This window comes from Giraffa tippelskirchi, chromosome 3 (genome assembly GCF_054371585.1).
Source record: "Giraffa tippelskirchi isolate mGirTip1 chromosome 3, T2T-mGirTip1v1.2.pri, whole genome shotgun sequence".
NCBI classification, from domain to species: domain Eukaryota; kingdom Metazoa; phylum Chordata; class Mammalia; order Artiodactyla; family Giraffidae; genus Giraffa; species Giraffa tippelskirchi.
In genome coordinates this window covers 67609450-67636171 of record NC_137277.1, presented here as the reverse complement: position 1 = coordinate 67636171, position 26722 = coordinate 67609450, and the positions used below count along the sequence as shown (strand labels likewise).

The window sequence follows — 26722 nt, the reverse complement described above, 5'->3', positions numbered from 1 at the left end:
GAATTAATGGTAGGTTATATAGTGCTGGCAGAGCGTATTACTGCTTCAAAGTGCTTTCCTACACAGTTCATTAGAGCTGCAGACCAATGCCTGGAGAAGGAGTCTGGGAACATGCCCCAGCTGGCTGTGGGATACAGTGCTGAACTCAGTGTAGGCCCCCTTCTCCCATCTATCCATCCAACAGGCTTTTGCAGAGCACCTACCTACTACTTAACTGGACCTTAACATTTGCTGGCCCCAGTACTAGCCGGATACCCAACACACAGCAGGATGAGAAGTCAACAGAAGAGAGAAGAAAGGAGAACAACAAATAATCCACACTGATGTTTCACAGGCTGTTTTGTCCACATTTTCATTCAGGAAACCATTATAAACACGGTTAAGTGCAAGACCCTGAATTTAAAAAGATGAATCAGTCCTAGAGCTGTACCCAAGAGAAGCTCACTAAGAGTAGCTGATGCAAGATCTGGACTCAACTTCCATCATAAAAGAGAGTGACAGAAGATACAGAGAAAGAGATCATTAAGTTCCTCAAGAGCTACTATGGTTCTTTGTACTGTATTGGCTTAGAGTCAAGTTCTTCAACCAGCCCAGTGAGTGCCTTTCAAAGGCAGATATTCAAGCCAAAGTCACAGATCCTAGGTTTATCTGGAAGCAGATTTAGAGCAGACTTGGAGCACCTCCTCCATCCTTAGAAGAACTCTGATTTCTGACCACATGGCTTAGTTAACAGTTCTCATTTCTCAGACAACAGAATGGTTAAAATGGCATTTTGTTATATGTGAGTCCATGGGGTCACACAGTCGGACGTGACTAACACTTCTATATTTTACTATCACAAAAAAACAACAAAAAAGACATGGACTTCCATGCCATTTAACTACAGGTGGTATTACAAATATGAAATACTACTCTAGAACCATAATTTCTCTTGAAGGAGCAAAATTCCTCTCACACACTCCGGAGCTATTACCCCAGTCTGTTTAATCACTTGTAATCTATTTCCAAAATCATCATCTAACCCTGATAATGTACACCTGTGGCCAAGTATCAGGGATTCGGATCTGGGTATCTTAAAAAAAAAAAATTACATCCTTGCAAATAATTTTAGCCAAAGTCTAACAATATCAGTATATGAATGTAAAGTTTGAAGTTATTCCTTGCTATTTTCTCCAAACATCCCTTATCCTTTCTGGGCCATCCAAAACTAAGAAATATTTTCCTTTAGGTCAGACCACACAATGTCCCAGAGTCACTGTTAGGTTAATTTTTTTTTTTTATTTTTTTTTATTTTTTTTTTTTACTGTTAGGTTAATTAACCTCATGAAATATCTTAAATTTGAGCATTTCCCCACTACCCCCTTTCAGGTTGTAGCTTTCTGGGCAAGGTCAACTTCATTGGAAAATCTAAGAACTATGAACCTTAGTTCAGAAAATTTGGCTTTTAAAAAACCAGTGGTACTGCTAGCAACCACAAAAAAATATAAAAATGAAGGGTTATTGGGGATCAACACCATACAAAAATAGGCAGGCTGAATAAATACGATCTGGTTGGCTATCTTTAAATAATGACTATTCAAAAATTACTACTATCTACTATTTAAAAAAAAAGACAAGACAAAGAAAAATTTTTACCCATTATGATTTATTCTCTACAATACTTTGTTAAAGAGTTCAATGATTTGCACTCAGAAGTTATATAGCCAAGAGGCAACCAAGTGTAATACAAAGAATTGGTCTAAAGTCTTTGCACTGAAGGCCATACAAAGTCTCTTGCTTCAGGGAAATAAGAATGAAAATAAACAAAAAGAACAAATAGCTCCCTAGGTTCCAGAATCTCAATAGAAAATAACATCAACAATTAGTGAAATTGTAGGTGTTAACATACCATGGAAAACAGATCTTGTGCAAATATTAAAATTAACACCCAGGACTTCTGTATAGATGATTTTTATTATAAACAATAAAATATATGTAATGTCTGAACTACAAACCTTTCATGTTGAAATGGTCTCTAACATGAGTTACTTTAATATTATGAAGCGAAAAAGTTTAAGAACCTCACAGTGGAAACAATCCAACACTGATAAACTCTAGTGATCAAAGACATTCTCTTTTAATGAAGAACAAGGACAATTCAAAATTACAGAGAGAATGTCCTAGCTGTGGGTATTATGAGACAAGCCAACTTTCCAGACCGAAAGGCACTCACAGCTAGGGATGAAACGAACTCCGAACCAAACCAGCCACAGTAGGCTGGTCCCTTATAAACAGTGGTTACTGTTCAGCTTGAGCAGTCCAAGGACAGAGAAACACTGAGCAGAAAACATTCCCTTCTCTTTAAATCTACCACTCACACCACATATACTGGCCACCCTCATCACTGCTTTGGCCAAGCAACATGGAAGGCAGGTCAGTTCCAGTTCGGAGTTGTCATTTCCCTATGCAAAGCTGCCATATGGATGATCCAGACTTAGTATTTTTCCTGAGAGCCACCTGCCACACATCTTCATAAGGTGACCATGACCATTTACTTCCAGACCACTTCCTGACTAGGCTCCATTCAGGACAGACACTGAGTGCCATTCCTCACAGGGCCAAATAGTTTTCCTTGGTCGACTCCTGAGTCCTCTTACTGAAGTTAAGAGGAACTCGAGCATCTCCATTGCTGGACTTGGATGGGAGCATAAGGGAATGTGCGGGGAGTAAGGCTTCTTCACTCCAAATACCACTGAGCCCACTGCAGTGTGGTGCTGGGCTTAAGCCCGATGCTTGTGCAGTGATTCTTCCCCATTTCCTGGGGTTTTAAATCATCTGTTTGTTTCTTAAATGGCAGGTATCCTACCCTACCCTCAATAAAATTAAAAAAAAAAAAAAAAACAACTATACACCGGTAAAGACAAATAGGGCAACATTTCTACAAGAAAAGATAGGCTTCAAAGAGCATGGCACTGTAAATGCTTGCATGACCAGTCTCACTGAGCGTGCTCAGGGGTGAAAGTTTAGCACCATTTTTTTTGCTTTTTTTAAACTTTAGAAATTAAACACAACTTTTAACATATAAGACTTGAACAGTAATGAGTGTAGCCCTATGTATCAATACTGTTGTACAAATTGGAGGTGGGTGGTTTAGTCCAGAGCTGACCACCGTGACATCGATCCATGGCACCTAAGAGTAACCGTCGTCACATTTGCTTGTAACAAGACATTTATTATTCTCAGCAGCAGGAAATCATGAAACAACTCCTTCATCTTCAGAAGCCTGTTTTCATTAACACTGCGAGGGAAAGGTGGTAGGATGTGGGAATGTGGCCCAGCAGCGAGATGGTGCTGGAGCCTGGCCCACACATTTGGATATCAGCCCACACTTCCCTTGCACATTCCACATCCTTAACAACAGCAGAGGATGGTGCCAAGCACACCTGCTCACCCTAACCCATCTCGTCAAGAAACGGGACCGCTATGCCTAGAAAAGCATGTGTGTCATTCCTTAGAATGTGTCCCTGCTCCCCCCCCCACCCCCCGGCAGAAGAAAACTCAAATTATCTTTTGACTTGAATATTTGCCCATTTCGGAAAGCCACACCACTACCACATAAACATTAAAAATAAATTAAATCAAAACATTGTGTTCACTGGGTTGACACCCAATCCACTTTAGAGTTCCCTAAGCATATTGTTGGAAACCAGTATATCACCTGTAGGGTCTTTTCTTCCAACTGGCCACCTCTTCCTGTGAATCATTTCAGCAGTGCCTCTGTGACAATGTTTTCAAAGCATCTTCCAAATTCCCAAATTCTATGAACTGTGCCATCATATGAGTGAAGAATAGGCAAGAGGGAGGAGAAACTTGCTGACAGCTATTTGGAATCAGCAAGAATGGTAAAGGGAAATATGCCACATGAAAGTATGAAGGACCTAAACTAAAATAAGCTATTTGGAACTCTGCCACAGTGGGGTGAAGTTTTCCCAGCGTGTTAGGCAAGATAAAGATTCACCTTGTTTAATTACACAGCTTTGTTCTAAAGTCCCCATAAAGGACTGAAACATTAACAGTTTTCCCACTTCTACAGGCAAACTGGAAAAAGGAACTCCTCTGCTTAAAGGTCTCTCAGGATGTTTGCCTGAAAAGAAAAACAGCTTGGAGACCCTGGATTCTCTCCTATGACGACGTATCCTTCTAAAACCCAACCCAAGTGCTTGCTGGAACGTCTCTGAGAACCTAGGTCCAGCTACAGGCACTGCTACCAGTAGAGGAGTGAGGTAGCCAGGTGGTGAGGAAGAGGCCTCTCCCTTGACACTGCGTGCAGCGATGCCATCAGGACCTCCCGCAGGCGTCCCAGTCCATCCTCAGCAGGCCAAACCAGAGCTCGGTTCACTACCAGAAGACTTGATGCAGGAAGAGTGCCGGAAAATCCAACTGAGAGTGGGATGAGAATTAGAACCTTCGAGCCTAATTGAGCAATGAGATCTGCAACGCCATCCAAAGGGCTTCTGATCTTGAGGTGGGTCTCTGTCGAGGAGCCACAGAGGACTCATGGTGCCCACATTCGACCCTAACATGGCGTCCGCTTATGAAGCATGGAGGTTGTGATCAACTCTTGGTACGCAATAAACTGCAAGTTTAAAAAAAGGAATTTAAAACAACCTAAAAATGTTTCTTGTTGGTCTCCGTTGCCCAGACTGCCAGGGGAATACACCTACTTGATCTGGGGAGGCTGCAGGTGTGTGTGGGGTAAGCCTTCATGGACCATCAATTCCAGCTTCCACTGTGTGCCTGACACACAGGCAGCAAATCAGCAGCGGCACCTGCATGCCAAAGTCTTCTGAACCCACACGGAATTTTCACTAGTCATGGAGGAGCCCCAATCCAACAGAACCCCGTATTGAGGAAAGGCTGAGATAAGGCTTGGGCCCTCAAGTTCTGTTTCATTCAATATAACCACCGTCCCCCCCCCCGTCAGTCAGCTGGAGGCAGACTTGGCAACGGAAGCTAGCATCATAAAATGGTGCAGTAATAGAAGTAACTGGACCAGGAAGAGGAGGCATCTGCTCCAATGATGTCATAGCCATTGGTGGCCACAGGGGGGTGGGACTGGTCATGCAGCCGTGTGTCAGGAGTAATGATTGTAGAGGGGCGGGGCATGAAGAGTGCCATTCTGGAAACAATGCTGTCGAGAAGCTATATATTCTGCATAACTGATTGTCACCTTCTCACTTCGGTACCTGTGTAAGGAAACAGGAAAGGGTGTTAGGAACCCCAAATACTTCATTTTAAAATCACGCAGCAGAGTAAACCAAAAGCTTATTCCACATTTTGAAAGAATAAAATGGAAGACCAAGAGCAATCTTACTTACAGAAAATGAAAGACAGCACAAGAAAACAGTGTTGTTATTACAAATGAACAAGATGAAAAAGCACAGTCACAGTTCACCCCTGAGAATGTGTTTTCTGCACATCCCACCTTTAAACACTTCATATGCTTATCATTAGGCTGCTCTTAAGCAATCTGCTACTAGGGTCTGGATGAACAATTTCAAGGTCAAATTATATGGGTGGCAGACGGGAAGATGGCTGCACCAATGCCCAGTGTAAAATGCATTATCTATTTCAGGTTAAAATGTGATAAATTTGACAGAAATGCAACTTCAACTTGCAGAACAGCAACAAACAAGTTATTTATAACTAAAAGGGGCACAGATACCTAATTCTGGGTCAAATTCTGATGAAGCAGGTCAAAAGATCCTGGGTCTCACTTCCCAGATGAATGTGCCATATCATATATCACAGGGTCATCAGAACAGAATTCATAGCACTTTGGCCTTGCTCTAAAAAGAGCCATGAGTCAGGATGCAAAGCATGGGGTGTTACAAACCTATGGAGCCTACTACAGACCACAGGAGCTAGGTGTGACAATCCTTACCCAGAGCCATCTCTTTCCCTCTGTAATCACTCCTCCACTGCAAGGTGATTATTCCTGAATTTTGACAGGGAAATGGCTGTTCAAATAAATTATAATAATAATGATAATAATAATGCTTTGTATTTGAAGATTTTTCTTTTTCGGAATCCAAAGCATTTCAAAAACATGGGGTTATCGTCCAAATAGACCTGTGAGGTTACTACATGATTATTCAGCATTTTACAGATGAAGAAGGCCAACAGAGGCCCACACAAACCCACAGAAGCTACACCTCTCAGTATTTACAATTTCAATAGGGATGGGAAGAGAACTGACATCTACTGACCACCTACAATAATGCTTGGCCCCAGACTAGACTTTCTGTATAAATTACCTTACCACACTCTAGAACAACCCCAAGGCAGGATTTTTTTTTTTCTGCTCAGAGAGGCCCAAGTCACACAGCTGGAAGTGGTGGAGCTGGGATTTAGGGTCCAGTTCATGCAGATTTTACTATAGCCTCCCCATAGACGTATTTGGTCCTAACAGGCAGAGGCGTTTCCTTGTTACTAGTCCATCAACACGCCACCTGACTGCATGTGGTGACTTCAACTGACCCAGGACTTCTGTTATTAAGAGCCTTTCCTCCTGCTTTCAGCCTTTCCACTCAGCCTCCCAACAAGTGGGTCTGGCAAAGACACCCACGATCGTTCAGCAGCTACTCTGCCCCCACTATGCCATCAGCTGAGCTGTGGACACGCCCAGGATGCTGAGGAGTCTCTGCCTTTACTGCCACTGCTTCCTCAGAACTTCAACCTCACAAATACTTCTTTGGTTTGGAAACATTAGCAGGGAACATCTTTCTCTTCCCCTGTCTATTAAAAGTATCTTCCATCTAACCCCAACTAAGTTAAAATGACAAGGAAAATGAGACAGTGGCTTACCTGGTGAGTTTGATGCTTTTTCTGAATTCACTGGTAATTGGAGCCTTAAAGCCACCTTTCCTGAGCAAGGAATCTATCGTCTGGATCTGATCCCAGTCTGAGGAGAAGACGGGCACATGGAGGTCAGTGCACAGTGACACAAAACCAGGCAGTGCCCTAACACAGCGACAGGAGAGCAGCAGCTGGATCCACTGCAGGCAGAGCAAGCTGGGCGCTGCCCCCACATCCCTGGTGTCCTGTCTGCCTCACTGGCAGTCCAAGGAGAACCTGAGACATGAGATGATGCCCAGCACACACCGTTAATGGCTTCCCCTTCTTCTGAGTCTTTCCTGTCAGGTATGATCCCAGAATAACTATCTAGAAGCAAATACGGTCCCAACTTAGTTGGCCTAGTGCTGTAACCAGGGCTGCTCTGGGAGAAGGGAGAATCCATATTCTGCAGCTTGCATTCCTTCATGTGGCCTTGCTTCATTTTGATCATTTCTAGGAGTCGTTTTCTACTACAGAAACTTGACAGCCGGACAGAACCTTTTCCCTTAGGGAGGATGGGAAAGTTGTTTGCATATATACTGCTGTGTTGTTCTAGAAATATTTTCACCAGATTCAACCAAATATATCAAATTGAAAACCAAACAGAACTCCATAAATCACTGCAGTAGGTGCCTTGATTTTAATTTTCCCAATCAGTTTTCCAATAGCAAGTGTTTGATTATTTACCTAAATTATCATCACATCTCACTATTAGGAAATATTCCTGATCCATCTCCTTGGACAGAAATGCCTGATTTATGACCTCAAAGAGGTGGCTAAAAGGCTTCCTCCTTTTAAGCCATATCCCCACTGCTTTCCATGATGGGAACCAACAAGGCAATCCCTCTCCACATCATTTCATTGATATACTGAACTCAGTATTTTTCTCTATTTCAGTTTCATACCTAACTACTAGATATTATTTTCAAAAAAAGACTAGTTCCAAGAAAGAAAGAAAACTGGGTTGTACACTGCAGAATGCATAAGCACCATTTTAAGGTATTCTTTTAAATATTCTTTTAAAGAGAAAACCTGCCCAACCCACTTCCTGTCTTTAGTGTCCAACTGTAGGAACTACTGAGTTCTTTTTTCCTATAATTACCACTGCAGTTTTGAGGCCAAGAAATACTACTACTCATTGAAAGTAAGTGAAACAGGCACCTGAGAAGTATTTACCCCTTTTCTTTCCCAGCTCTTTTGGGGAGTTTATTTCTTATTCTGTAAGAACCTGATAGATATGGAGGAAGAAAGCCACTCATACTTAGTTACATTGGAATGAAAGGTAACACATTCCACTCTCCTGCCCTCTACTTGACAACACTGTGAAGGGTTATCACTCCATTTGTCTAACTCACCTTGTTCCTTTGCAACCTCAGGTAAGTAAGTGGCTGTACGTTTGACGCCTTTTTCATTGATGAATTCAATTCGAATCCCATGGACCCCAACCTACAAAAACACACAACCAGTAAATGCCATTTACTTACTCTAATGGAACTTCAATTATCCTCATGTAAATTGACACTGTCCCCTGACCAGTTTGACCCAGGGCTGAGAAAAGGGGAGCCTCATGCTTTTCATGACTGACTCTCTCTCAGGCACAGAAGCCAAAGAAACTGCTGCTTCAGGGAAAGGGAGAATCTATGTGCAGCCACCTCTCTGAGACTATGGAGGCTAAATAAATCAATTCTCTCAATAATGCATCCAATAATCGTGAATATTCCACCTTTAATATTCAAGAACAGGCTACAGGATTTGAGTAGGGTTCCTGACTTTTCACATGTGGCTCCTAGTAACAACATGTATTCAAGGGCTTACCAAGAAGAATGTTCTCCTTTATCCCATTATGTATTAGACATGGGAAAAGGACATGGAAGACAGTAGACTGGTAAGAAAGGGATTTCTTTCTACTTCTAATATCGAAGTATCTTTTCTATCACCCGGGTTGCCTACAACTGCCTCTGACCTCAGCTCTCACATGCTTATACCCTTGCTCAATGAAGGAGATACATTACCATGTACTAACCCGAACCCAAATGCAACGAGAGATGCAGAGTTCCAAATGCGGCTGTTCTCACCTCCCAGTCCAGGTAATCACTGGCATCCTCAAAGTTAGTAAGGAGGGAGACAGAGCAGAAAAGTTTAGGCAGCTCCTCTCGGGTCAGGGGGGGAAATCGGCTGTCCTTAAGTGCACTGGAGGGGACAGAAAACATAAGTGAGGCTGCTCTGGAATTGGGAGCCAACATCATGAGCCTGAAAGTTTATGGCTCCTGAGCTCTGCAGAAAACATTCACTACCCATCAACACGAACATGCTAAAAACAACCCGATGCTACTAACTGTCTATACTTGAACTGCTAAGTGACTCACCAGCTTAAAGCCCCCACATCTCCTGACTATCAAAAAGAAACACTCAAGCTTTACCACTCAGAAGAAACAGGCAGTTATTTTCAAATTTTGCAAATAATCTACCCATCTCAACGTGTGGTTTCATTACCTGGTTAGCGTGTATTCCCTGAGTCCTGAATGAAGATTCATGGCTGAGAAGGTCCCAATGCAGCCACGAAGCCGCTTGTCCCGCCCTGTCTTCCATGTCACAAAGAGTGGACTGAAAGAGCAAGCACACAGAAATCAAAGAAAACCTTGGCTTTATCCCTGTTCACCTGTTCTTCCCCAACATGACTGTTTTCTGATGTGGGCTGTCTGAAAGGCTGTGGCCTCTGGGAGCCGTGTGGCCTCAAGGTGGAAATGGAGAGGAAATGGCCACGAGGCACAGAGAAAGGCTCCTGTAGCCTCCCTGAAGCCCCTACTCTCGGCTTCGCTCCACTCCACATGGGTGTACTGTTTCCTTCTTCCTCTGCTCAGGACTCTTTCTTCTAGTTCTCCACATCTTCCTCCGCCTGTTTACTGTCTTTCTCTGTGTCTATGTCTCCCAGTTCCACCCTTCCTGAAGACATACTAGCCTGCACACCTTCTCCCCTCAACCCAATACTGCACCCATCATTATTTCTGTCTCTTCTGTTTATAAATTCCAGAAGAAAAAGTCTCCCCGAGAAAGCTTATTCTGCAGACTTCCCTGGTGGTTAAGAATACACCAGGCAACGCAGGGGTTATGGGTTCAATCCCACGTGCAAGAAGCCTGCCTGTCACAACTACTGAATCAGAGTGCTACAACTAGAGTGTTCATCAAAATATCCTGGATGACCCCAGGTGCCTCAACTAAGACCCAACGCAGCCAAATAAATACATAAATAAATATTTTAAAAAAGAAGGCTTATTCTGGCATTTTCCTAGTGTTCCAGTGGCTAAGAATCTGCGTTCCAATGCAGTAAACATGAGTTTGATCCCTAGTTGGGGAACTAAGATCCCACGTGCTGAGGGACAACTAAACCCCGCGCGTCACAACTAGAGAGAATCCCACGGGCCGCAACTAAGATCCAATGAGGTCAAAAATAAATCTTTTTTTTTCAAAAAAAAAAAAGCTTATTTTCAGCAGAAGTCACCACTTTCTAGGCCACAGTCACGCTGCATTAGGCTACGTCAGACAGACACTAACAGACATTTACACACAGGTCACAGGGCTATCTCCTCTTCCCAAAATTCTCCCATGTCCCTATGCCTTTCTCTCTTAAGATTCCTGAGTTAACACTGCTGAAAAGCAACTTACATCTTTAGAGTTACCTTTGATCATTATTACAAGGCAAGATCTCCCACCTACCCATCTTTTCCTTTCAGTAAAACACCTGAACAGCACCAGTCAAAGTTAATGTTTCAAAACTTACTCAAAAACCCTTCCAAGAATTCCAGTGTCCCCACACCCTACAAAGCTGTGGTCACCACCTACTCTTAAAAGTCTGTGTCTCTCTCCTGCAAGGGACCCACCTAATCCCACACAGATCAAGGCTCAGACTCTTCATCTAGTTAGGATTTTTCTGTCCACAGATGTCACATGGCAATACTTCCCCAAAAAGCGAGCACATTTTCTCATTTCCTCTCCTCTGACACAATCACAGACTAACTTCTCCTCTACCTCTGCCCAGACAGTGTGAGACACACCCTGTTTAGCTTTTGTGTGTGATCTGTCAACTCAAGTCTCCTGAGCAAGGACTGTTTCTTCATACCTGTCTATTCCCTGCCCAGTCCTCAGTATGGCACTAACAGTTCTTAGTCAGTGAATCCTCTAAAAGCACCTCCTAAAAAAATAAAAAAGCAGGACTGCTCTTTAAATCCACCTCGAAGCTGCTTCCAATTCTGAGAAAGAAAGCCTTAGCATGCCTTTCTTCACTTGACTTCACCCTTTACATACACATATTCCTTATTTAAGTCACTAACACCTCACGGGAACTTGGGACACTCTTGAACTAAAAACATCAAAACAAATTCTGACATTCTTGGTGGGGTGCTGGCAGCCCCATGGGACTGATAGTAAGTGATGGGACTCTTGTAAAGAGCATCTCAGCTCCCACTAAATGAGCTCCTCATCTCCAGACTGGCCCTCAGACATTGGTAGTTCACTCAGACTTCAGCAATGTCTGGGTCCACGATGGTGTGGTGGTGTGACTTCTCCACATGAGAGGTTGAACGACCTACCCAACTGCCATATGAAACCAAAAGACAATCAAAATCAAAACCCTCCTGATTCCCACAATGTAACTTTAACAACAAGCCAACAACTCCTTCAAATGTATCCACTTTTGATATTCTAGATATTGTCTGGATATTTTTCATCATTCTTTTCCCATTAACCTTTGCCCAAACCATGTTAAAGCTTTTCATAAGTGGAAGACTCTTGCAAGAAAATGACCCCAGAAAGAGGCTGCCATGCCTTTCTCACCGTCCCCAGTGCGTGACTGCTTTACTCACTAGGGGTCATTGGTGAATCTAGGAAGTCGTGGCTGCGGAAAGCCATAGAGGTGACAGTAGAGGACGTCAAAGCAGTAGCAGCACATCTCTGCGGTCACCACCAGGTTTTTGGTGGTGCTGGCAGTCCCATTGGGCCGGGGGAGAGGGCTCAGCGCTCCCGATGCGGGATTCATTCGTGTGATGGGCGAGTTTCCAGGCCCCAGAGTTAAGTCCGACACATTCTCCCGACCACCACTGCCGTCCACATGCTGGTGGTTTTGAAGAGGTCCTGAACCAGAGCCAGGGACAGTTGTGGACTGGTTCCCGTGACTGTGCGTTCCACTTCCAGATAACTTAGGCTTCTTGACCCCACAACAACCTGCTGCCAGCTTGGGCTCAAGTGGAGGAACACAACGTCTTTTTCCCATCCTGATTCAGTGCTTGAGGTCTGGAATGCTGCAGAACCCTAATCCAAAAGAGAACACCCAAGCATTAATTCAAATGGTTAGTTAGAAGAACACAAAAATCAAAGAGAAAGGGTCTACGTGGAAGGGGTAGGAGTCATCGAATTCCTTCTCACACAGGTCACACTGGTCACAAAGGGTGTCAGGCTAGAAGAGACTCTGCATTCCAGACCAGGGACACCTAACCATTAGCTGAGGGGAAGCTATTTTTCATCTTCCATGAAGGTTATGTCATCATGAATGGAGGCAGACCACAAACAGCTCCCTCTTGCCCGAGTCTCCTCGGACAGAAAGAAGGGCAGAGTGGCAGCCAGTCTGCAAGCGAATGGGGACGTTTCAAGACAGGCTGGAAGACTGCACTTTACCTGACAGGCTCTTCAGCAGGACGCTTTCTCTACATTTTTACAGGCTCCACATTGAACCACTCTGTTTTTAAAGAACCCCAGAGGAACTTTCACGTTTTTCCTTGTTAACCACATCCTTTCCGCATTCTCCTCATCACTAACCTCAACTTACCTATGTAATTTTAGCTCCAGACCTCTGTGAGGTTGAAAAGCAGCAGCTGTTCTGACAAGAGCATGCTAACACAAGGCTCCCCTCCCACCTTCCTGTCCTCACAGCAATCCTTCACAGTCTCACTTATTTTCTTCGGTTCTCCTCTGAACTTACTCCAATTTCTACACTTCTATACTTTCAAGACCTCATTCAAAAAAAGGCTACAACCAAGCAGAAACCTTTATCCACACAAATGACCCAAGCTTCAGTCCTTTTGTGAGGTAGCCATTTCTGCTCTGTCACAGCAAGGCAGAGATGCAAAGCCATCAGTCTGACAACATGTGGCATCAGATGGGCCAGGAAACCAGAGTTCCAGTTGATAAAGGGGAGGAAGGAATCTTTTTCCATTAAATTTTTTTTCTTAAGAAGCCCAAGGTAAAGATATATAGCTATAACATGACCAAGATCCTTTCTGTTGTCTATGTCAATAGTCGAGACTCATGAAAATAGATCCTAGTTATTTCAATGTTGATAATACCAAAGTTTGTAAAATCCTGCTAACTTGAGAAAAATCTACTTTGTTTTTTCACAAATCACTACACGTTAGTTTTAGCCTCCTACTCAAAATATATATATATAATTTTCATCTAAAGTTTTCTCTGTAATTTGAACACGCAGCACACAATTGCCTTTTTAGGCACTACTCTACTGTACTGTATAGTATTTTGGTTGTTGTGTCTAAAATCTTTTAAATAAAATTAGATATGTACATACCCATTTCCAATGCCATTATTTCTACAAACACAACTTGTCACTTTAGATTGAATGAGATACAAAAATTTCACAAATAGTGCTTTTGTTTCTGATATATCCTGATCCCTAACAAAATACACATTTTTGTATTTAGGACAATTCTTCGGAAGAAAGTTGTCTCTAGCAGAGGAGTAACAGTTTGCACATTTCGATGTCTAGCTTGCAACAGGCTTCTTTTTGAGGAAGCCTCATGCATGTGATACAGTAAAACCTCCAATGGATAGACTGTTTCTGAGTGTGGATATCACTGTCTTATTCAGACTGTTAAGAGAGGGAGCAGGAGGTCCTGGTTAAAAATGCTGCCTCCAGAAGTCAAATGGCCTGGGTTCAAATGTGATTCCTCTAGGATTAACCTCTCTATGCCTCAGTTTCCACAAACTGGGAATAACAATGGTACTTGCTTCATGGGGCTGTTAGGGGAATTGAGTTTAATCCATGTGAAGTGCTTCCATACAGTTTCTGGCATAAAGTTAGCTGCTCTTGTCATCTGGGCTCTCATCTGACTGCTCCCCCCAGAGGTGGAGATGCTGGGAAGGCTAGGACTTTGCTGTACACTCAAGGCTTAGAGCACCAAACAGATGCTCTTTAAACAGGATTTCACTTAATCCTCAAACCACGCAGCAAGGATGATATTACCATCATTTTACAAAGGAGGAAACTTAGGTTTAATAAGAAAGATAATCTTCCACTAAGTGGTACTAAGTGGCAGTCAGGATTTGGACCACGATCTATCTGTCAGACTACAAGGCTTGGGTCTTCCCACCATGCCACAAAGAAGAACGAAGCCTGCATATAATATCCATTGGATTCAGTCCCTTTCCTAAGGGCGTGATTAAAAAATAAAAAAAATCAAGGGTATACTACAATCTAAAAGAATAGCTTGCAAAATTTTGCCAACAAAAGTGGAGCTGGGGGAGGCTGACTTCTCTGGTGGACCACTGGTTAAGAATCCACCTTCCAATTCAGGGCATATGGGTTCAACCCACAGTCAGGGGACTAAGATTCCCACATGCCACGAGCAACTAAGCTTGTGCACTGCAACTACCGAGCCTGCAGGCTCTGGAGCCCATGCTCTGCACAACAAGAGAAGCCCTCCCACACCACAACTAGAGAATCCCCTTGAGACGCAACCAAGACCTAGTGCAGCCAAAATAATTAAAAAAAAAAAAAAAAAGAGGAGGAGCAGAGGGAAAAACATCAAAACCTAAGCCCAAAGCTCTGGCACCACCCTGACAATGACCAGTACCCCTGCCATAGTCACTTGAGTCCAAAAGGGACGCCCCTGTCTTCTGAGCTCTTACTTGACTTTACTCCTTGGGCATAACTGTAGGCAGAGGGTTTAGGGCACGTGTTCAACGAAGCAGAGGGACCTTCTCTCGAGAGCTAGAGCTTTAACAGCACCAATAGGGCCCTGAGGCTCTGCCTCTAGAGTCCCAACATTCAAAGAAGCAAAGAGAAGGGATGAAATAACAGTAAGTTAAAAAAAAGAAATCCTTCCTCATTTTCCTTACACCATAGGACACTTGAAGGAAGAGAGAAATGTCATGAGATAGTGGTAACTCAGGTGTTCCTCCAAAGGTGCCATCAGCTCTCTGATGGGTGAAACACCCTTTTCAAACCATGCCAAGGCAGGTGAGGTCAAACTTAGGAAGATTCTGCCTACACTAGTGGTCCCCAATCTTTCTGGCTCAGGGACTGGTTTCAGAGAAGACAATTTTCCCACGGGGGTAGGTGGGGATGGTTTCCGGATGATTCAAGCACATTTATTGTGCAGTTTATTTTTAATCTAATGCCACCACTGATCTGACAGGAGATACTGGTCTGAGGCCTGTAGCTGGAGACCCCTGGCCTACCTATAATGTACAACCACTGCTCTGTAGTGGGGCACACCAAGAGATTACGTTTAGCAAGTCCCCCACACCATCCCCAACTGTGATTTGTAATCAACAGAGCCAACCCAAACCTTGTGGATCCTCAGGACCAAGTTTTCTCTGGAGGCCACTAAACAAACAATTCAATCAATATTCTCAATTAGTGACTAAAGGCAGAGTTAGAGACTTTCTGCATCAAAAGTATATTAGAAGGCATTTCTTTAAAATTTATTCCATAAAACTTAAATCTATAGAAAACTTCAAACATAAAGTAAAAGAGTATAATGAACCCAATACCCAGCTTTAATAATTTTCAACAAAGGGCTAAACTTATTTCATCCACAGCCTACTTACTCCATCTCCCTCACCCTACTGAATTATTTAAGGTTTGTTTTTTAAACAGGCCAAAATTTTACTTATCTGTCGGCGTAAAGCAAATATTAACTAAATAGTACAGACTGTGAAGGTGCTGGTAGTGAGTACTTTTATTTACATAGCAACCACTACCTATCAATTCCATCAGGTTTCTCTCTAAAGTGAGACTCTCCTAACCCAACTCCAACAAAGTGGGCATCTCACCACAACTAAGTGACCCAGTCCCGGCTCCCAGGACTGTCCCACAATGACAAAAGACATACTTTATTCTCCAACAGCTCTGTTTTGACAGCACAGTGTAAGATCCCTCAGAATAACAGTATTTCAATGCAATAGACTAACCTGCTGTGACCAACTAAAAATACCCCTAATGGCATACACATTCTACCTCTCTTAGAAGACTATGCCTTTGTTCTCACCCTTCCCTAAAACTTCATAAAAACTACCAGCAATGGTACACTGATCATAGGAGTAACCGAATGGTTACTGTCAAGTTGGTTCATCTGAAGTAACTGGAATCAGGTAAAAACCCCTGCTTTATAAATACATACACCACAAAGACCCTTCTGGAGCCTTCAGTTGGCTAACCTCAAGGCCATTTTAAGGGCCTATAATAGTGATGTCATTCTCCTACACTCCGTCTACTTTAGAACAAACAATGAGAACAAGCTAGTTACAACTGGATTTCTACCAGATGGAGACAATACCCATACTTCCACAAAGAGCTGGAGGAAATAACAGGAGTCACTGTTTTACCTCTTAAGGCCTCCTAACCTAGCAAGTGTCCAATGAAGTTGTTCTCAGTGTTGGAAGTTATCATGCCTTTTATCTGACACGCAATGCTTAAGGGATCCTGACCCTCACGAGGGTCCAGGACAAAGGCACCTTTGCGCCCTCTCTGAGGGGACGGTGAGTGGTGTGCTGTAGACCTGGGCCAAGTGGTGTACAAAGCCACCTGAATTCCAGCCAGCACTGAACTCACCAATACCTTTAGTCGCAGAAGCCAGGCTGCATTTCTGTTTTTTTCCCACAACACCTAACCCAGCGTCCTGCATATGGTACACACACCAACAATCTTATTTACAGATCTCCCAGCAACTTCATTTACGTTAGCCTTTTTAATAAAGCGAATATTTATGGCACAACTTGATCTTTATTCTGTTCCACCATGAGGTGCTGACTGTTGAGTGTGTCCGAGCCGAAGGTGACTGAAATACAAGTATCTATTCTTATCAACAATGTCAATTCTACTCAGCCCAAACCAGAGTGGTTTAATTCATAGCAAAATGGATAGCTGATGTGGACCATTCATTCTAAAAATCAGGTCAAATACCCCCTACACTAACTTCATTCTAAAAATCAGGTCAAATATCCCCTACACTAACTTCGCGGTTTGATTTATGCTGGTAGCTGTTCTCTGCCAAATCACAGTAATTGGTCAGTCCTAGGCTTGGCCTCAGGTGCTGTTTAACTGTAGGTTGCTCAAGGCTTTCCTTCCAAACAACGTACCTAGTTTCTAAACTGCATGTGACAAGAATTTTCCTACTTTTTTAAAATGATGGAGCACTTTAAGAGCATTATTTGTCTGGAGGGCAATTTACAATTTCAGAAGTTAATGGAAATGATGTGTCATAAATTGCTGATATTTATAAACAAGATGCGGAGACCAGTGCTGAGGGGAGGGTGTGAGGACATCCTGACAGACATGGCTGGCTGGGCAGGGTGCCTTCTTCCCTCACTGGGGGTCCCTTCCAAGGCTCCAAAGTCCACTGAAAACAACAAGCTGATGCCTTCCCAGAGCAGCTCCCATCCTCAGAGGACAGAGTCCAGGCTGTGGGGTCATCATCTAGGCTCAAATCCCAAATCTGATTTAGCACGTACAGGCTACGCAAACTCAGGCAGGCTGTCCGTCTCTGTGGATCTAGGCTCCTGCTACCACAGAGGGTTTATTTGTGAGCATTCATTGAGTAAGACATGAAAAACATCTAGGAGATCTTTGGCACAGAACTACTATTTATTAAAGCATCCGCTATTACTATTAATATGGGGTTATTATTCTAATAACCTTGATGCTTTTCCTCTTTGGAGACCCATACTTCTAATAAGTCATCCACTGATCTTTTTATTGTGAGATGCCAGGAAGTATAAGGAATATTGGGCTGACAGCTGTGCACAGTTCTATTCTACCAGAATCCTCTTTTAAGTTTGAAGCCATATAACAAAAAGAAACTAAATTTGCTAAATATGCTACTATTACAGAAATCTTGATATATACTGAGTACTAACAGAACTATCGAGTCAAAGTAGTTAGATTTCCAACAACCAATAATAATTTTCTAGATAAAAATATCTAGAAAGGCTAGGAGGTAGAAAAAAATAGGTTCACCTTTGGAAGACAAGTTTCAAAATAGCTATTCAGGGGTATGACCTTTTAACAGCAACAACAAAAAAGTAGACTTGGCAGGTAGGAAAAAGGCAAAAAAAGGGGGGGGGGGTGTCTGCATTTTCTTCTGTTATTATTAGTGTCCAGATGTGTATTCAAACCAAGTTTATACAGAAGGGAACAGACTGCTGTTTCCTTTGTGACACAGAAGTGAACTGAAATTCAATTTAATAATTATTTGAGTAGTGAAATGGCACATAAGCTATATTCTGGCCTACTTAGGGAACTATTCCAAGAAATAGATGAAAGACCCACAAAACATTCTGGACATTATTTCAAATAATTATCTCTATATTTCTGAAAGCCGATCATACACACATACACATCTGAAACATGTGCTGTGTAAAAATTTTCCCTGCAAAAATAGATTTCCCTATACAATTGCGTTTTAAATTTACAGATTTAGAAAAACACACACTATACACCTTTGTATGAACTTAGCTTAAGGAAAAACATGAATATAAGAAATCAAATCTTTTGTTTTCTTTTCAGATCCCCTCCCTTAATATGTGAGCTATGGCAGGATGCCAGATCTTTCTGGGCCTCAGTTCTTACATTTGTAAAATGAAAATATTTGTCCCCTGCCTTCCTCACAGAGAGACTGTGAGGCTCCAATAAGATATGAAGCATTCTGAAAAACTTTTTTACAAGTGTTTGCATATTATCAACAGACTTGAGGCGACCCAGCAGTAATAAAAAATTTCCCAGAACTCTGTTTACATGTAGAATTTTAATTATTTTTAAGAAAACAGTATCACCCTAGCAGATTTAGGGCAAGATGTTCCAAAATTCTCTGAAAATTATAACCATATGGAAGACATCTGATAATTGACCTTGATAGAAACTGTATTAACCTCTGAGTTTATGATCTTTGTCTTTAATGAGTAATTTGGGAAGGGGGGGAGGCAAACCTTTATGTAACCCAAGGGTAAGTGTAATGCTACAAAACCACCTAAGTCACTCTTATAGGATTATGGAAAATAAACTTGTTTTTTACCAATTAAAATTATTTTAAAAGCAGCAAGTGGAAGTGGAAAGATTCATCAAGTTTAGGACACTCATGTAAGTAGAAAAACAGAAATGAACAAAGTAAACATATATTCTAGTCCAAGCACAGGCCTAAAACCAAAAAACAAAAAATAAAAGCAACACAATTCCATTCTAAGTATGTCCAAAGTAATACTCACTGAAAGCAGAAAGTTTGTATTGTCAGGGGAACAGCTATAACAGAGGAGGGGAGCTATTTTGTCTCTGAAATGAATTTTCTTCCTTCCGATTCCATTCCTTCTTCCTGTACCTAAGATGGAAATGCAGGTGCAATGAGTGAACAAAATCAAGGCAGTGCGGAGGTAAGAGATGGTTTTTGAAAGGACTACAATAGAGTAATTTCTAGGAAGAAAAAAAAAAGCTAAGGAACAGGCTTTCCTTAATTCAAAACATTTCAAAATCTAAAAATAAGGCGACAAGGGCAGCCCCCTGCACTAAATCACCTCATTCCTGGTGTCAACACCAAGAAGGGAGGACAAGGAAGATTAAAGGTTTTATTGAACCTGAACATGAAACACACATTAAAACTTCCTCCACCACTAATTTAGATCAAAAGTTGCTCTCAGGCCAAGATACACCATTGCAAGGTTCTCTACTGGTTTCAGACTACAAACAAGATTCCCAAATCCTCTGCAAACATGGTGCTGAAGGATTACTGGACAGCATGTCAGGGTCCCGAGGACAGGCCATCTTGTTATCCCAGGTGGAGATGATAACTGTTGGTAACAGTCAGTCATCATTACTCTTAGGCTGACATAAATCTCTTCATAATCTCTTCACCAACACTCCCCACCCCCTAGTAGTAGATATGTGAGTTATTCCCAAAGATGTCAACAGGAGACTCCAGGCCCCACCCACTCTATCCAAGGAGAGGGCAGTGAAAGAGGATAGGCCCAGAGGGATAAGGGTGAGAGAGTGTGGCAAAGTGAGGAGTTCAGATCAGGACAGGGAACGGAGGAGGGCAAGTAATGAAGGGCAAAATCCACAGCCTGGGAAGGAGGGAGGAATAAAACCCACAGAGTATCAGGAGAAGAGATGATGGAAATAGGGGCTTTGGGGGGATAAGGAAGGACAGAATGAAAGTGGGGTTTAAAAAAAAGATTAATGAAAGGCGAGAGCGTGCTTGTTAAAGAGTTTAGCAAGGAAAGGGCAGATACGGGGGGAGAGGAGTGCCCAGAGCGGGTAGGGGCCAAGCGGGCAGAGAGAAAGGTAGAAGGTAAGAAAAAGGTGATGGAAGGAAAGCGCGGGGCGCTAGAAAGACTCGGGAGACGACCCGGCGACGGGTAGGGCAGCTAAGGCCGAGCCCCGGGGGTGGAATCCAGACGCCCAGCGGGGGAAGGGGCGGCGGGACGGGGGGGGGGCGAGGGCCGCCAGGCGGCGCCGGAGACCACCAAACTTTACACGACCCGAGACTGTTTCCAGAAGGGAGTGAAGAAGAGAGCCGGAGCCTCGCCCGGCCCGTCCTCGCGGCCCGGGGCAGGGGCGCCCGCCCATCCCCGCCCCGCCCGCCCCCGGTGGGCACACGCGGCCCGCAGGCCCGGCCTGCCGCCTCCGTCCCCGGCCGCCCGGGAGCCCTCCCCCACGCCCCGGGACCCGAGCCCCGAGCCCGGGGGGCCCGCTGCCCAGCCTCTCCGGTCGCCCCGGGGCGAGGAGGCCCGGAGGGCACGGCGGCAGCTCAGGAGAGGGCGGCCCGGCGCGGCGCGGACCGAGTTTCCCACCTCTTCTCCTGGCCCAGACGCAGCCGGGGCAGACGGGACCTCTCGCGCTCTGCCTCCTCCTCCTGCTTCATGGAGCCATGCGCCTGGGTGGGGGTTCCCGAGAGAAGCGGGCCGCGGGCGGGCCGGACGCGCGGCGCGGACGGGGCGGGGCCAAGAAGGCCGGCAGGGGGCGGGCGGACGAGGGGGCGGCTGGGCGGCGGCGGCGGCGGGGAAAAACTGCTGGAGGTATTCCCCGGGCAGCGGGAGGACTGAGCCGAGTCGGGACCCGAGTCTTCCGGTATCCCAGCAGCCCCCGGAGGCAGTGAGGTAATGGAGGAGGAATGTAGGGAGTCCTCCAGTGGACCACACGCCCTCTACCGAGGCGCCAGAACCATAGAGAGTAGGGAGCCGCCGGAGCGCCGCCCCGCTACTGTCACGTGGCCTGCCTCTGCGTACTTTATTGGCTGGCGCCGACTCTACGGGGTTGAGTTTAGGAGGCTGCTTCCTATTCTTGGTGGCCGAATCTCAGGCAGTTGGAATAAAGAGGGGAGGACAGTACGGCGCGAGAGGAGGTGTGCAGGCTGGTTCCCCCCAGGTCGTTGAGCGGGCCGAGGGGTGCTCTGGGCTGCCAGGCCGACCGGCGCAGAGCACGCCGGGCCTCCTCGGCTTCTGCGAGCGAGTGCGGAGCGCGCCGGGAGTTGTAGTGCGGCCGGCTGGGCGGCATTGTCCGCCGCGACAAGGCCTAAGTGCCAGCTGGGTATGCCAGCCAGGGTGCCGCGGCCTCGCAGCTCCGCCCTCTCCCGCGTTAGAACCCAAGCGTCCTGGCGCGCGTCGCTTCCCCCGACCGAGCCGCAGCCTTCGAAAGCAGCCAGGAAGGGGCAGCTCAGACCAGCTTTAAATGATCCGCGGGAGAGATGTTCCAGGCTCTGGGCCAGTCTCCTCATGGACGAGAAAGGGCAGACCAGACCCGGCTGGTGCCAACAGCTCATCTCTGTCTTGACCCCCTGCGTCCCAGTCTGGAGACCACGCAGGTGGAATTGCCCACAGTACAGGCTTAATTCAGTAGGTCGACTAAGCACATTCCTCAGTGCTGCTGCTGCTGCTGCTAAGTCGCTTCAGTCGTGTCCGACTCTGTGCGACCCCCTAGACGGCAGCCCACCAGGCTCCGTCGTCCCTGGGATTCTCCAGGCAAGAATACTGGAGTGGGTTGCCATTTCCTTCTCCAGTGCATGAAAGGGAAAAGTGAAAGGGAAGTTCCTCAGTGCAGGGGCCTCAAAAAGAGCACTACAAAAACCAGTTTTTTTAAATTAGGAGTAAATAGTTGTAATTTCAAATATTTGCTATTTCATATGATGACTTAGCACTCATTTTAATTACAGATGGAGTTGCACTAAAAGTCTTATTTCACCTTAACCAAATAGTTTAGGCTCTGCAGCAAAAGCATGTTATGTTTTAAAGCATTTCCGGTCTTGCTAAAAACACAGTCAAGCCCGCAGTTTTGTTTATGCACAAAGGAATCCTAACGTGTTTGTCCTCAAGGAGCAAAGACAAGTATCTAGTAAAAAATGCAAATCATATCTTAACAGTGAAGCTTTCCAGCAAAAACCTTCTGCTCTGGAATGCATAATGTACTAAGGCATAATAAGATCTACTACTGCAGACTTTTAGCTTAATTACCTGTACGCAGCAAAAACCGAGGAAACTGAGTGATTGGTGCCTCTCAGACCTGGAAGTCTCAGAAAACCTGGCAAAGCGCAGCAGTGGGAAGAAGAGACGATGATACCTTGCAGAACAGGAGGTCGATTTTTTTTTTTTTTAAGCCATCTATAGCAGTCTTCATAATTCCTGTCAGTTTTGACGCGCTTATCTGTTGCTGAGGCCCATGTTGACCAGTTTCTAACTTCTTGTCAGACTGAAAAACTCCAAATTAAATAATCCCGTGGTCTAGAGCCAAAATCAGGAGGCAGCAAGCCACAGGTCATTGTTTGTTTCTGAAGAAGACCAGGTATTGACTTTAAATAATCGCAATAAGTTTCACATAGTGAAGGTCTTTCCAGCTGAAAGTTTTAAAACATGGCATCTGGAAAAGGGCCTCAGTGTATTGCTCCCCGGGTGGTACTATGTTGTCATTGAGCAATCCACAGATAAGGAAGTTATTGCTCCCTGGTTATCAATCTGCCAGGAGGTAAATGATGGAACCAGGTTGGATTTGAAACACTCTCAAATTAAAAAAAAAAAACAACAAAAAACCTTGCCTTGAGCTGTGAAAAGGCATTTTACTGAGAAGCAGGACCCATATACTGTTGCTGTTGTTTACTGAGGCCAAAAGGCGAAGGCTTAGGACTTTTTAAAAAGTCACTTTGGGGTCACCTCACATCAGCAAGCAACAGTCTGAACTGGTGCAAAAAATAAACAGTGAAATTAGGATTAGGAACAAGGAAAAAATGAGAGCAATTTATGCTATAAATGTGGAAGGGCCTGTGTCTTACTGTCTCATTTCTTGCACATAATTCAGAAACCTGGTACATAGTAGGCATACAATAGTTATTTGTAGCCTGAATGATTAAGTGAAGAAGAAAGCCAGAAAGCAGTGGGAAAGTAATATATTAGTAGTTGGGAAAGGGGAACTACAGGAGAGCTAAGTGGCTCAAGCGCTATGCATGGTCCTGAAATGTCACCCTAATCTGCTGTACCACTCTATCAAAATACCCTCAGATCAAATCGTCTGTCTCCCTATCTTTCCATTATTCTGACCTTGAATGGTTAAGAATATATGGTAATGTAAGAGATTAGATCTTAATTGTTTCCACCACAAAAAAAGAAATGACCATTAATTCACATGATAGAGATATTAGCTAACTCTTCTGGTGGTAATCATAGTATGGTATATAAATGTGTCAAACCAACACATTGTATACCTTAAACTTATGTTAATACAATGTTATATGTCAATTATATTTCAATATTTTAAAAAGTATGTTATAGGTCAATTATATCTCAATTTTTAAAATAATGATTAAGAGGGAATGGAGGGACTTCCCTGGTAGTACAGTGGATAAGAGTCTGCCTACCAATGCAGGGGACACGTGTTCGAACCCTGGTCCGGAGGATCCCACATGCCCTGGAGCAACTAAAGCCCATGCACCACAACTACTCTAGAGCCCAGGAGCCACAACTACTGACGCGCACATGCCCTAGAGCCCGTGCTCTGCAACAGGAGCAGCCACTGCAATGAGAAGCCTGTGCACCGCAATAAAGAGTAGCGGTGCAAGTAGGGAAAGCCTTCACATAGCAATGAAGACATGTACACCCCCCAAAAATTTAAAAAATAAGTAAATAATTTTTAAAAAAATAATTTGAAAAAGAATGGAATCAGACTTCATGGTTTCAAATTCCAGTTCTGCTATGAACACCTGTGACCTAGGGTGAGTTAGTATGTTAGTGATTTCATTTTAACATCTGTAAAATGGGGATTGTAGCAGTCCCTATGAAATTTAAGTGTTTATACTTAATAAAAGCCGCCATCCTCGTTAGTGGTGAGTATCCCCGCCTATCACACGGGAGACCAGGGTTCAATTCCCAGACAGGGAGGCAACATACCCTTTAGCTTCCCTTGTAGCTGTTGGTAAAGAATCTGCCTGCAATGCAGGAGACCCGGGTTTGATCCCTGGATTGGGAAGATCCCCTGGAGAAGGAAATGGCAACCCACTCCAGTATTCTTACCTGGAAAATCCCATGGACAGAGAAGCCTGGAAGGCTACAGTCCATGGGGTCACAAGAGTTGGACACAACTTAGTGACTAAAACACCATAACACCATACTTATAAAGCTATGATAGGGTTAACATGTCAAATATCGCTCTGTCACTGTGAGCCTCATTAGTATTAGGGTGTTGAATAAGCATGAAATTAGCCTGCAAAGCAAACACATGTGTTCTTTTGGATGTGCAGCTTCAATGGGCAATGCATTGATGCACCAAGGACATTTACCAACCTGTGACCATGAAATAAGGTTTCACAGGATATATTAATGGGAATTATAGATTTCATACTGTTCTTATTGTTCATAGGGTTCTCTCAGCAAGAAGACTGGAATGGTTTCCATTCCCTTCTTCAGAGGACCACATTTTGTCAGAACTCTTCACTATGGCCTGTCCATCTTGGGTGGCCCTGCACATCATGGCTCATAGCTTCATTGAGTTATGCAGCCCATTCTCCATGATAAGGCTGTGATCCATGAACCAAAGATCAAATTGCCAACATTCATTGGATCATAGAGAAAGCAAGGGAATTCCAGAAAAACATCTACTGCTTCATTGACTACACTAAAGCCTTTGTGTGGATCACAACAAACTGAAAAATTTTTAAAGAGATGGGAATACCAGACCATCTTAGCTGTCTCCTGAGAAACCTTTATGCAGGTTAAGAAGCAACCATTAGAACCTTACATGGAACAACTGACTTGTTCAAAATGGAAAAGGAGTACCACAGGGCTGTATATTGTCACCCTGTTTATTTAACTTCTGCAGAGCACATCATGCAAAATGCCAGACTGGATGAATCACAAGCTGAAATCAAGATTGCTAGGAGAAATATCAACAGCATCAGATATGCAGATGATACCACTCTAATGGCGGAAAGTGAAAAGGAACTAAAGAGCCTCTTGATGGGAGTGAAAGAGGAGAGCAAAATAGTTGGCTTAAAACTCAACATTCAAAAAACTAAGATCAAAAAAAAGAGAGAGAAATAAAAACAAAACAAAAAAAAGAAAATAATAAAAAAACAAAAGCTAAGATCGTGGCATCTGGTCCCATCACTTCATGGCAAATAGAAGGAGAAAAAATGGAAGCAGTGACAGATTTTATCTTCTTGGACTCCAAAATCACTGTGGACAGTGACTGCAGGCATGAAATTAAAAGATGCTTGCTCCTTGAAAGGAAAGCTACAACAAACCTAGACAGCATATTAAAAAGCAGAGACCTCACTTTGCCAACAAAGGTCTGTATAGTCAAAGCTACGGTTTTTCCAGTAGTCATGTACAGTATGAGAATTGGACCATAAAGAAGGCTGAGGGCTGAAGACTTGATGCTTTTGAATTGTGGTACTGGAGAAGACTCTTGAGAGTCCCTTAGAGTGCAAGGAGATCAAACCAGTCAATCCTAAAGGAAATCAATCCTGAATATTCATTGGAAGGACTGCTGCTGAAGATGAAGCTCCAGTACTTTAGCCAACTGATATGAAGAGCCAATTCATTGGAAAAGACTGGTTCTGGGAAAGATTGAACACAAAAGGAGAAGAAGGCAGCAGAGGATGAGATGGCTAGATAACATCACTGACTCACTGGACATGAATTTGAGCCAACTCCGGGAGATAGTGAAGGACAAGGAATCCTGGCATGCTTATGTCCATGGGGTTCCAAAGAGTCAGAAACGACTTAGCAACTGAACAACAACAGTTATAGATTTCGTTTGTCCCACTTTCCAGACTGACATGAGTCTGGTCTTGGTAGTAGATACAGAATCTGCATCTGTGCTCTGGCCTCCACAAACATGTTTGTGTATCTTTTGTATACTCTTGTGTATCCTTCGAAGGGTTCATTTGGGTACTTAAGAGCAATGTTGAGGGGACTTTCCTGGTGGTCCAGTGGTTAGGACTCTGTGCTTTCATTGCAGGGGGTACGAGTTCCATCCCTGGTCGGGTAACTGGAATCCTGCATGCTGCAGCTTGGCAAAAATTTTTTTTTTAATTTTTAATAAATAGAAAACTAGAGAGATGTGACAACTAAATGTAACCTGATCCTAGAC

General features: G+C 43.9%; 1 protein-coding gene across 7 annotated transcripts; it reads right to left on the bottom strand.

The window, feature by feature from the left end:
- Positions 1 to 1628: 1628 nt before the first annotated feature.
- On the bottom strand, positions 1629 to 21298 carry AMMECR1L (AMMECR1 like). 7 transcript variants are annotated; one of them, XR_014079824.1, is made up of 9 exons: positions 20941 to 21298; positions 19363 to 19472; positions 11736 to 12180; positions 9370 to 9480; positions 8952 to 9066; positions 8232 to 8322; positions 6847 to 6943; positions 4704 to 5225; positions 1629 to 4615 (listed from the first exon to the last, which is right to left on the bottom strand). XR_014079824.1 is itself a non-coding variant. In XM_081581105.1 (9 exons), the coding sequence occupies exons 3-8, from the start codon at positions 12140 to 12142 to the stop codon at positions 5950 to 5952; spliced, it is 849 nt and encodes a 282-aa protein (XP_081437231.1). In that variant the 5' UTR covers positions 12143 to 12180; positions 19363 to 19472; positions 20941 to 21298; the 3' UTR covers positions 1629 to 5225; positions 5924 to 5949. The 7 variants fall into 7 exon arrangements, 6 of the variants coding, with proteins under 6 accessions (XP_081437231.1, XP_081437227.1, XP_081437228.1 ...); XM_081581105.1 differs by adding an exon at positions 5924 to 5977 and having other exon boundaries at positions 1629 to 5225; XM_081581101.1 differs by having other exon boundaries at positions 1629 to 5225; positions 8943 to 9066.
- Positions 21299 to 26722: the final 5424 nt, after the last annotated feature.

Excerpts from the sequence above, each read along its gene's own strand:
- AMMECR1L (XM_081581101.1), bottom strand. The coding sequence starts at position 12,142 with ATGGGAAAAAGACGTTGTGTTCCTCCACTTGAGCCCAAGCTGGCAGCA. Across the intron at positions 9,481-11,735 it reads AGATTCACCAATGACCCCTA|TCCACTCTTTGTGACATGGA; the intron begins GTGAGTAAAGCA and ends TTGCTCTTTCAG. Across the intron at positions 6,944-8,231 it reads TGAGGTTGCAAAGGAACAAG|ACTGGGATCAGATCCAGACG; the intron begins GTGAGTTAGACA and ends TCTTCTCCTCAG.